We start from the raw sequence: 11,119 nt of genomic DNA, 5'->3' as shown, positions 1-11,119 counted from the left end.
CTGCCGGCGTCCCTCGGCTCCCTCCCTTCTTCCCTCCCTCCCGGCCCTTCAGTCGCGGCGGAGCGCGCCAGCCTTTTCCGGGGGCGGGGGCCCGGCTCGCGCTCTCCCCTCCCGAAGGCGCCCGCTCGGACATCCCGAGGATTGCTACTTCTTTGCCAACTTCGCCAACTCACCGGCACTTGGAGCGGCCCGGCTCCCCGCCCGGCGCCCTCGGGCTGCCCCTGCTCCTCGGCTACTCCGACTGCCGCCTCTGGATGAACGGGTTCCAGGGGAGCTGAGCGAGCCGTCTCCGCCGCCCAGCCTCAGCCCTGGCTGCAGCTGCCGCGCGCGCCATGCGCCCCCAGGTCCCCCCGGCCCGGCCTGCCGCCCCGAGGCCGTTCTGCTGACCGCCCAGCCCCGTGCCCCGACGGTGGGAAGTTCCGGGCGCTGCGGTTGCAAGCTCCGGCAGGCCCGGGAGGAGTCCCCGCGGGGAGCGCAGCGCGGCGCCCCCCGCCCCCGAGCGCTCCTCCGCAGCCGGGAGCCCGCTCACCCGCACCCCCCCACACACACCGTCCCTCCCTTTTTTCCTCAAGTCCTGAAGTTGAGTTTGAGAGGCGACACGGCGGCGGCGGCCGCGCTGCTCCCGCTCCTCTGTCTCCCCATGGATATGCACTGCAAAGCAGACCCCTTCTCCGCGATGCACCGTGAGTACCGGCGCCCGGCTCCTGCCCCAGCTCGGGCTCCCCGTCCCACCCTGTCCGGTCCTGGCGCGGCCCTGGCTCCCCACGCGCTCAGGTCCCATCTTGGAGGCCACCCTGGCTTCTCCTGGTCACCCCTTTCGTTCTTCCTCATTTCCCGGTGTTTCTAAAGCCCCAGTTTCTCTCCCTTCTGCCTTGTCACTCATACTTCTTCTACCTGCCTTCCTACCTCCCTGATGCCCATCACCCTCCTTCCTTCCACCTGCTTTTTCTTAGGTAGTGGATCCACAGCCCCTGACCCTGGCTCCAACCACTCTACTCCCTAGCCACCCTCTTGACTGGAGCTGGGGGACTAATGGACAGGCAGTTTTCAGGGTTTTGTGTTGTGTTGTATTTTCTTTATCTTCTCTCTTTCTCTCTCTCTGCCTCCCCCTCCTCCCTTCACTCATCTCTACCTTTCTGGAACTTAGAGTGTGGTGGTCCCGGAGGAGACTCCCAGCAAGGGCAGCCTCAGTGTCAGGACAATCAGGCTGAAGAGTGTGGGGGTGGGGTGCCCCCTTCTTACCCTCAGCTCCCAGCACCTCCTGGCCCTGCCAGCCCAGCCAAGGCTACTTGTGAGCTTGTTTGAAATACTTCCTTCCTCTTCTTTTTTTTTCCTACCTTCCATCTTACTCCTTCCCCTCTTGTCCTGGAGTTGGGAGTCTGAGATTGGCAGGACATGGTGGTCATCTTTCTCTGCCTATCGCTGGGAGATGCTCTAAAAACAAAGAGGGATTCCAAGGAGAAATCGAAGTCTGTGAGAGATCACGTAGAATAGCCTTCCAGGCGATCCCTGGGTAGAGCAAAACTCATCTTCTAGTTCTGGAGGCTCCTTGCTGGGCTCCCATTCCCTGGTAAGGATGGTCCAACCAGTAACCTGGCCAGGCGATAGGAAAAGAGGGAGAAAAGGAGGGGGGAAGAACAAAAGGAAGGCAATTGCCAAAGCTGGGGAGAAAGGAGAGAGAAATCAAAACAAGGGGGAGGAAAAAAGAGCATGAAAACAGAAAAAAAAATGTTACAGGAAAAAGGAGAAGGGGAGAAAAGAAATTTAAAACTAGGAAAAGAGAATTATTTTAATGAAATTTGAATTTATCTAATTCTTGTCATATGTCTTTAGCTTGAAAACAATTCAGAGGTATTTTTTGTTTGTTTTGTTTTGCCGCCTTCATTTTTTTTAAAGATAAATAGATTCTAAATAGAAAACTTTCCCTTCTCTGTAGGTTAATAATCAAGGATGATTTGTAACTTTTCACAGGGAAACTTTTTAGACCTGGCTTGGATCTGTGCTTCGGACAAGAGAGCCTAGGAGGGAGAGCTGTATTTTTCTCTAAGCATATACTTAGCATATATATATATATATATATATATATATATATATATATATATATATATATATATGGGAGCTTTAAAAAATACTCCTGTGACAAAATATATTTCCCTAAATAATTTCCAAGCACAGGAAATCCTAGCCAGGGGCCTCCGGCTGCCGCGGGTTTCTGGGAGCCAAGCCTGAAATCCTGACTCCTTTTCGGAGGGAGTGGAACGGGGTACCACGCCGTCTTCGCCCAGCCCGCCGGCCTCCTGGCCCCGCTGCCTCTCCTCTCTTACTGATTCCGCGGGGGATCTGCCGAGTCCTGGCCGCCCACTGGGTGCCACTTTGAAACCGAAAGGGTAGCTAGGCGAGCCGAAGGTGGTCGGAGGAAGGGAGAGACCGCGCGCGGGCAGGCTGGCCGGCCAGCAGCGGCAGCCCGAGAAGGCGCCGGCGGCAGTGGCGCACTCCAGGCCCGACTCAGCGCAGGTTCTCGGCCCCAGCCCTGGACTCCCGCCGTGCCCCCTTCCCTTACCCACCCCTTAGATTGGGGTCGAGGGGCCGGGCCCGGAGCCCGGGGAGGCTGAATTATTCATCTTTAATCTGCCCGCAGCTGCCGCCTTTTCATACCGGTAACGCGAGTTCTCCCGGGGCCTAAATTATTGATGGTCGGGTTTGGAGGGAGGGGAGGGGTGAGGAGCGGGGCTAGAGGTAGGGAGCCTAGCATGGATGAGGGGTAGAATAAGAGGCTCCGGCCTCCCCCAGCCTCTAGATCAGAGGCCTCTCCCCAGGGGTTTCGCCGGCCCCTATTCTCGGTCCCCCAGAAGGGAACGGGAGAGAAGCGAGTCGGGTGCAGATGTCCCCGCTTTCTCCGAAAGTCGCCTGAGGCTAGCAGGACAGGGACTGCAGGTTGCTGGCCCGGTCAGGTCGGACTCTGCCGCTAGAACTCTCTGCGGTTGGATTGCTCAGTAACTGCGGCTGCGGGTTGAGGGCTTTGGGTGCAGGATTTCTAGACTGTTGTCAGCCAGGGAGAATGGGGCGCCAGGCAGCGTCCTCAGGCCTGGCATCCGGCGACCACCTCGGGTCCGAGGTTGGGAGCCTGCGCTGGAGTCAGGTTGGAGACCCAGCACCCTCCTCTTGCCCAGGAGAGCAAACGCCGTTGCTGCCCGGTTTCCTGAGTGGCTGCGGAGGTCTAAAAGGTCAGATGGACACGAGCTGGCTCGGGCTGGCGGCACAGGGTGCCCCGTGCGCCTTCAGCCCGCCTGGGCGACCTGTGCCGTGCGTCCTGAGCGAGGCCGTGGGCCCCAAGCCTAGCGCAGAGCGGCAGGCAGACGAACCCAAGCAGGCTGCGTTCTGTGGCTGCTACGCCGGCACCTTGCCGCTCTCCACTGCCTCCCCATCTCCGAGCACAGCAGATTCTGGGTCCCTGCCTCTTCAGCCTTCCCTCCTCCACTTGGCTTTCTTTGAACTTTAAACACTACAGAGTCGAAGGGGAAATATGGCTCCCCAAATATCTAAAGGTAGAAAACACAAAGGAAAGAAAAGCTCCCCATCAGAAAACAAAACAAAACAAAAACACAGGGAAAGAGGCAGGAAAACTCTAACTCCAATTAAAAATAAATACGAGGAAAGCGGTAGGGAGCAAAAGGGGCGATGTCAGGGACTTAGGCCCTCTCTGTGCTTGGAGTCCTTATGTACAGAGTCTACCGGGCCCAAACACCCCAGAATCATCCGCCTCCAAGCGGGCTCCTACAACTCCCTCTTGCCTGCGGCTCAGGCGGGATTCCGCACCGCGCTCGGTTCCGTCCTCCGCCCGGCCCTTCCTGTCCTCTCTTCCCTACATTCCTTCCTGCTGGCATTAATTCCCACTGTGCTGTTTTTCTCCCCCTCTTCCCTTTTTTCCCCCTCTCGTCCCTCTTCCCCGTTCCTTCCCTCACTTTCTCCCTGGCGTCTCACCGGTCTTAGAGCCACATTCTTGCCCAGCCCTCCGCCCAGCATCTGCGCTTCCGCGTTTCTGCACCTCCTCAGATTCCAGTCCCTAATCCTCTGCAATGTGGTCGGCGGCCTTCGTTCTCCCGCAAGTCCGGGAACATGCCCTTCCGCCCTGCCTGCTCCCTTTGCACGTCCTGGGTCGCGGACCCTGACTAATGGCCGGTCCCTGCTGTGTGTGGGGTGTTGTTTTTTTTTTCTTGTCTCTCCCCAGCAGGGCACGGGGGTGTGAACCAGCTTGGGGGGGTGTTTGTGAATGGCAGGCCCCTGCCCGACGTGGTGAGGCAGCGCATCGTGGAGCTGGCCCACCAGGGTGTGCGGCCCTGCGACATCTCCCGGCAGCTGCGGGTCAGCCACGGCTGTGTCAGCAAAATCCTGGGCAGGTGAGGGCCTCGGAGCTGCCCCTGGGAGATGCCCTGTCTCCTTCCCTGTTTGGATAGCCCTGGGTCTCCAGCCGAGGGCTTGGCTAAAAGTCGAGGTCGCCAGTGGGAGAGGGAGGTCCCTGACTGGGGGCTATCTGGAGAGCTGCTCCTTTTGGAGAGGGCACTCAGGTGGTGACTGTGGCCCCAGAAGCGAGGGTGGAGCAGGCTCATGCAGCACCTGCCCCACTCCAGGGTCCTCACTGGGAGATAGCCCGATTCCAGTCTTCAGAAACGGAAGGATGGCTAATCCCTTTGGAGCCACATTCCTCCCTTTGGTTGGAGGAATAGGGTGGAAGGTAAAAATGGGTTCCTGAGAAGAGAAAAATCAGCTCGGGGGCGGGTAGAAGGTTGGTCCTGGTTCCCATAGGGTCCCTGTTCTCTGTGGGAAAGGTCTGGAGGCCTCCAAGTGCTGTTCCTCCCGCTCTGCCCAAATGAGGGGCCGGGCTTCCACTCCCAGGAGCATTGATTCCAGCTGCTGTGCGTGCAGCCTTTGGTATGGCCACCTCCAGGGAGGGAGCGTCCCCGGTGTCCCTCCCCTCATCCTCCACTGCGTCCCTGCCCTAGCCAAGTGGACTCTGGAAGCCGGTTCAGACACACTGGGCCTTTTCCCTCCATGCCACTGCCTCAGGCAGGAAAGTGGCTCAGCGGCTCCGGCGCCTGCAGCCCCCTGTCCCTGCCACCACCGGCTTCTCGCTGACCACGCCGGTCTTCCCGGCGCAGGTACTATGAGACCGGCAGCATCAAGCCCGGAGTGATCGGCGGCTCCAAGCCCAAAGTGGCAACACCCAAAGTTGTGGACAAGATTGCTGAATACAAGCGACAGAACCCGACTATGTTCGCCTGGGAGATCCGGGACCGGCTCCTGGCAGAGGGCATCTGTGACAACGACACAGTGCCCAGCGTCTCTTCCATCAACAGGTGAGCAATCCACGCCGGGCTGCAGGGTGGGGCTCCTGCTCCCAGCTCCCAGGTCCTTTGGGCAGGGAGAGGGGACCTGGGAGGCAGAGAGATAGACAGACAGACAAGGCTGTCTCCAGCTCAGGGCTGGGTATTCCCTGCCAGGCTTCTCCCGCTGGCGTCCTGGAAATGAATCCAAGTGTTTGTGGTAATTAAGACTCCAAGATTACGCGCCTCGGTATCTAGAGACAATCACAGCCCACAGCCGAAGCCTTTAAAATGACCAGTGTCTATTCATCGCCTCCAAACAGACTTCCCTTTCTAAAGGCATGCTCCCTTCCGCAGGGGCAGCCGCCTGTCCTGGCTCCCCCGCCATCCCTGCTGACTCCCACAAAGCTGGCCTCCCGGGAGCCCGGGCCTTGCTAGCCAGCTCCTCACAAATTTCCGGCCTATTACCACCAGTATCCAGGCCTGCAGAGCAAACGCCAACCACCAGCCAGCCATTGGCAGGGAGTAGAGGAGCTAGACCAGGAGTGGGATGCCAGGTCAGGAGGGAGAACTCTGGACCCTGAGACTGAACCTTAGGAGATGCCTCCAACCACCTAGAGTACCTATGTCCAGGCCTAAGCCTGCGCTGATGACACGCTCAGGCACAGGGGGACAACTCAGGCTGGATTCAGCTGGACATATAGTAGCACAAGATAGTCTCCCAATCTCCGAGCCACTCCAGTGTGCTCTCTGGGACCCGTGCACACTCCATGTATGTACCCTCCGCCCCCGGCCAGTGTACACCTGTGGCAGGTACGGCACATAACAAGAGCACTTGGACATGGGAACCCAAGATGGCTTTCCCATCACAGAACTGTACAACCTGATGTCAGCGGAGACCCTGTGCACATTCCAGACAGCCTTGGCCAGCTTTTCTACCCCCACCCCGCGCATTGTAGGGCAACACCCCAAATGAGAAGAAGGCTGAGGGTTTCATACCCTTGTTTTTCTTTACGCTCTTCATAGGCTCATTATCAGGACAACTAATAATTCAGCTGGTGCCTTTTTCTGAAACTGGCATCATGTATCAAGGGTTGTTTTTTTTTTAATATTTTGCAAATGAAATGGAATTATCCCAAATCATCCTGAAAACAGCAGGTAAAATTAGCTGGTAGAATGTACCTTGGCTAAAGAAGATGCCCTCTGCCACACTCGTGCTGTAACGTACTGCGAGGCGACCCCAGAAATTATCCCAGTGTGTGCCATCTGTATTAAAATGGTTATTCAGTTATGAACAGGGTAACATAATACTGATCAGCTAATTATACACCCTCCGAAAATTCCCCAGCTCCCTGGGCCTGGCTCAGCTAGGTATTGAGAGCACAGCGGTTTGACATTCAGATACCTTCCAAAGGAGCTGGAGAAATTCTCCCGGTGGTTTGGGAGAGGAATGAGTCTTTTGCATTTAAAAGCCAGAGGAGGAAGCTTTGGGGCTGGGGCAGGAGTGGCGGTGAGGGATGGGAAGGGGGCAAAGCATTGTCTCCCCTCAGCCTCTAGGCTGGCTACTGGTCTTGGGAGTGAGTTGGAACCGAGGCCTTGGGGGGAGAGCAGCCCTGCTGAGGAGCAATGTTGCTGCGACTGGGTGCTGGTGTTCTGGAGAACATTTGGTAGAAATCTTGTTGTTGTGATAGGATTTGCAAGCCGGTGGAGGAACCCAAGATATGTTTGGTTAAGGCAATGTGCTTCTCTTGATGTGTGGAGGATTGGAGCAATCAAGGCAGGTGTGGTGGCAGCACCCCTTGCCTAGCACCCTGTCTAGCACCCCTTCTGCCCCCTTCTCCCCAACATGTACCCCTCACTGGCCGAGATGTTTTGGGAACCTGGCTTATACAAAAGTTTGGGAATACTCTCATCCTGAAAAGCCACGGAGAGCAGGGGACATGTGACCCCAGGATCAAGCTCCAGAGGCCTTGAGGTGCGCTCACCAGAACTGGGAGAAAGTAGAAGAGTGAGCTGCTAGTCGCATGAGAGTGGGAGAAAGAACGGCTTCAGCTTGACAGCTCTGACAGCAGCAGAATTTGCTCAACACAGAGCCCTATCACCTGAGGGGCACAGAGGCTACCTTTGGGTGTGGGAAAATAGCCATCTGTGGGCAGGTGTTGCTGGAGATGGCAAGGGAGTGGGAGGAGAAGAACGGGGACGCCACCGGCAGCATGGGCAGCCAGCCCTGGGTCTGCAGCGAGGCTTCCTGGCTTGCTTTGTCAACAAGGCACAGTCAGGGTATTCTTGATTTTGCTTTGGGACAGAATCCTACCGTGACTCACACTTTGGAAATAATTCTGGGGGCTTCCCAGTGTGCTGCCGAGTCAGGACTGGAGGGATGCATCTGGGCCCATGCCCTTATGTCATCCCTCTAGGTCCTTTGCTCTGAAAGGGAGGGTTTATCTGAGATGCGCTGCTTCAACCCTAAAACCTGCTAAAAGCGGGATTTCTGCTGGCGCTGCTGATGCCAGGAACTTTGTGAAACCTCACTTGCTGTAGAAAGAGTCTACAGATTTTCCTCTGTGTAGAAAGTGTGATGCATCGGGGACCGGGTGGTTCTTGAGTTTAGCGCTTTACTGTTGGTGAGGTGCCCACTTGTGTTGGGTACTTTATAACCCTCACGGTAAGGATGTACCCGTGCTGGCCGTTGGCAAGAAAGGAAATTCACACATGCTTATCCACCTGAGCCAAATCATGAGGGTTTTCATCTTCTCCTCCCCATAAAATATGCTGTTGCCACACTTGAAATATACTGTTATGGTTATAAACTAAATTGCTTTTCATGCTTTAAAAATGGTTTGGGCTTTTTCTGATCCTGTCGCGATAAAGGCTTGGACATCCAGACCCCGTTCTCCATTGGCAAATCCTCATAGAAATACCTCTCTGAGCCAATGGAGTAGGTCAGAGAGGACTCCCAACCTCACCCTCACCCCCAGAGACCACCGTCAAAAATCCGGAGGGTTGACTAGATTGCTTAGCATGTGGAATTTATTTGAATGACTCTCAATATTGGGTTACTGATCGCTGAGTGTGGAGTTGCCAGCTCTTCAGCTTGTACACCACTGCTGTAGAGGGCGAGTGTTTATAAACAGGTGACTTGAGATTGGAACCTGGTGTGGGAAATGGCCCGGTGGGGGAAGGAGATGGAGGGAGATCCAAGCTGCTGAAAGGGAAACAACCACCTAGTTACGTTGCTGAGCAATTGGCTGGGCAGGAAGGATTTTCCTGATTATATGCCAGAGTCTTCAGGATTGGCTGTTGCTCTGGGTAGGGAATATAGCTCCTTTGAAGGCACAGGGGCAAACTCCAGATACAGTCTATGGTTACTTGAAGATCCCCTGAGGGCACTGTCTTGGACTGAGCTGACAAGGAGGCCCTCGCTCTCTTAACTGTTTCAGCCTGCCCTATACTCTTTGGGATCAAGGCGCTCTCAGCTCCTAGATCCTTGGAGTGGACCCTCCCAGAGTCAATTTCCCCCCAGTCACCTGCTACCCACACTCTGTCTTAGCCTGTTGGGCTCTAAGTGAGCATATTTACTCTCCTAGCAGTGGCAGCACTGGCTGCAAGAAGGCGCCAGCTCCAGGGCTGTTAAACAGTTCTGTCTTGTATCATCTGCAGGTCTTCATTGGAAATCTGGCACTAGGGTGACAGTGGCCTAGCTGTTCATTCAAAGGCCTTTCCAAGTAAGCTGGGAGCCACTCATCCCAGCCAAGGGAATGCTGCAGACATATTCACGGCGGGGGTCTGTGTCTCTTTCTCAGACACAGGTTCTAGAACATTGCACATTTGACTCTTGGACCTGGCTTGGCACAAAGCTGGGCCAGAGAGGCAGCATTGCCTGCCCATCTCCATACCCTTGCAGTTGTTTGGTGGTCAGGGCTGTTGGTCCAGTGGCAAAGAGCCAAGGCAAGTTGGTAGGTTAAGAAGAAGACTTCTCCCCACAGAGGAAAGGGGAAAAAAGTAAGGAGAGAGAACTTGCTTTCTGTGGCCCTGGGCCTACTGGATCAGGCCACCTATAGTGGACAGACATGCCAGTTTCTGTCTGAAAAGCCTTGCTCACCTGTCCTTCCCCAGAGAGCATCTCCTGCTGCTGAGGCCGCCCGTCGTTAGAATAATGTGTGAAATAGTCATGACTGCTGGCCTTCTTATTTCTTAAAATGAGCTGGAGTTGTCCCCCTGAAAAGGCAGTTTTGTTCCCTTAGTTATTTTAGACTTCTTGGCCAGCAATTGTATCGATCTGTTTCCCTGTGGGCAGGTTCCGAGTGGGCGGGCAGGCCACAAAATGGCTTTCAGGTGAGAGCAATGGCTGGTTGCCCTGAGTTCTTACCTCCACTGGCAACTCTAGGAAAGAGGAAGGCAGGAGGGGTTGTTCCTAACGAAAGCTCCAGGTGGGTTTTGGAGGGTGATGCAAAGAGGAAACGAGAGGGGAAAACCCTAAATAAATAAATAGTGTCCAACTATCCTGAGAACTCAATAAAACAATCACATCAAATATGAAGAGGCATAAATCTTGTATCTGCACAGGTAACCTACTCAATTGCTTTTATTATCGCTCAGGCTGCCTCCATTTATTACCATCCACAGTCTGGGCAAAGGAGGTTGCGTGGAGGGTGGTCTCCAGTGCAATCCTACACCCGGAGAGGCAACAATCAGCCCATACAGCCAGGGATTTCGATGGGAGCTCGGGAAGGGCCCATTTGTCTGCATGAAAACCAATCAATAACTCTGTAACCAGAGCCCTTGTCACAGGGAAATGGACAACACAACAGTTCAATACAGGGGCCATGGGGGGAATTAACCAAGTGGAGATGGGGCCAGGCAGGAGCAGCCCCTAGAGAAGGGAAACGGGGTGCCTGGAGAAGAGAATATTGGGGAGAGGGGGAGATGGGGCAATGGCTTTGTGTGCATATTGGCACAAGGTGGGAATTATTATGCAAAGTAGATCCAGGGGACCAGAGACACCGTTGGAAGTTGGGGTGGTAGGGGGCAGTTGGGAAGTGGGCTTGTTCCAGTACCCATGGGACAGTGTGGTTGTATATATGATGGTGTGGACAAGAATATTATGCTTCCATAGAAAGAATAGCAACAGTAGTAACTGGTGCAGAAGATGAACCAAACCCCCCTACACCAGAGCCTGCATGCTGAAAAGGGGGCTCCCTCTGAGCCCACAAAGGAGCGCCTTAAACCAGAGGCTCCATTCTCTGCCCCCAGCTCCCTAGATCTTCAGCTCCAGCTACTCTGCAACTTTGCCTCCTAAAGTTCAGGTCCGGGGCTTCCCTGGTGGCGCAGTGGTTGAGAATCCGCCTGCCGATGCAGGGGACACGGGCTCGTGCCCCGGTCCGGGAAGATCCCACATGCCGCGGAGCGGCTGTGCCCGTGAGCCATGGCCGCTGAGCCTGTGCGTCCGGAGCCTGTGCTCTGCAACGGGAGAGGCCACAACAGTGAGAGGCCCGCGTACCACAAAAAAAAAAAAAAAAAAAAAAAGAAAAAGAAAAAGTTCAGGTCCGTCCTTGGCCCTTCCTTGTTGCTGCCTGGAGTTGGAATTCTTATATTAAGAGGAAACTGTATGCTGGAAAGAATTCCTTTCTCACTTCCTGTTGTTTAAAAGAATGCCGTAAAGGGTGTGAACGTGGCCTGCCACTTCTCTGAATCCCTGCTGTTTCATCTCAGCCACCCCCCCCCCCCCCCCCCACCGCAGGTCAGATTCTCGCAGGGCAAGTTTCTTGCATTCAGAGTTCAGATTCATGCAGGGGAAG

At 55.2% G+C, this 11,119-nt stretch overlaps 1 protein-coding gene across 4 annotated transcripts in view; it reads left to right on the top strand.

Moving 5' to 3' along the window:
- The first annotated feature begins 625 nt into the window (after positions 1–625).
- PAX2 (paired box 2) overlaps positions 626–11,119 on the top strand; it is a 79,461-nt gene continuing 68,967 nt past the window's right edge. For 3 of the 4 annotated variants that reach the window (XM_059052453.2, XM_059052452.2, XM_059052454.2), the window contains exons 1-3: positions 641–683; positions 4,229–4,397; positions 5,157–5,354. In XM_059052453.2, the coding sequence (XP_058908436.1) occupies positions 641–683; positions 4,229–4,397; positions 5,157–5,354 (410 nt within the window). Of the gene's footprint in view, positions 684–4,228; positions 4,398–5,156; positions 5,355–11,119 lie in introns of all 4 variants that reach the window. The other variant, XM_059052455.2, reaches the window with a different exon arrangement.

The sequence above is a fragment of the Kogia breviceps genome, chromosome 2, assembly GCF_026419965.1.
Source record: "Kogia breviceps isolate mKogBre1 chromosome 2, mKogBre1 haplotype 1, whole genome shotgun sequence".
In the NCBI taxonomy this organism is placed as follows: Eukaryota; Metazoa; Chordata; class Mammalia; order Artiodactyla; family Physeteridae; genus Kogia; species Kogia breviceps.
This window is presented reverse-complemented; position numbering and strand designations above follow the sequence as displayed.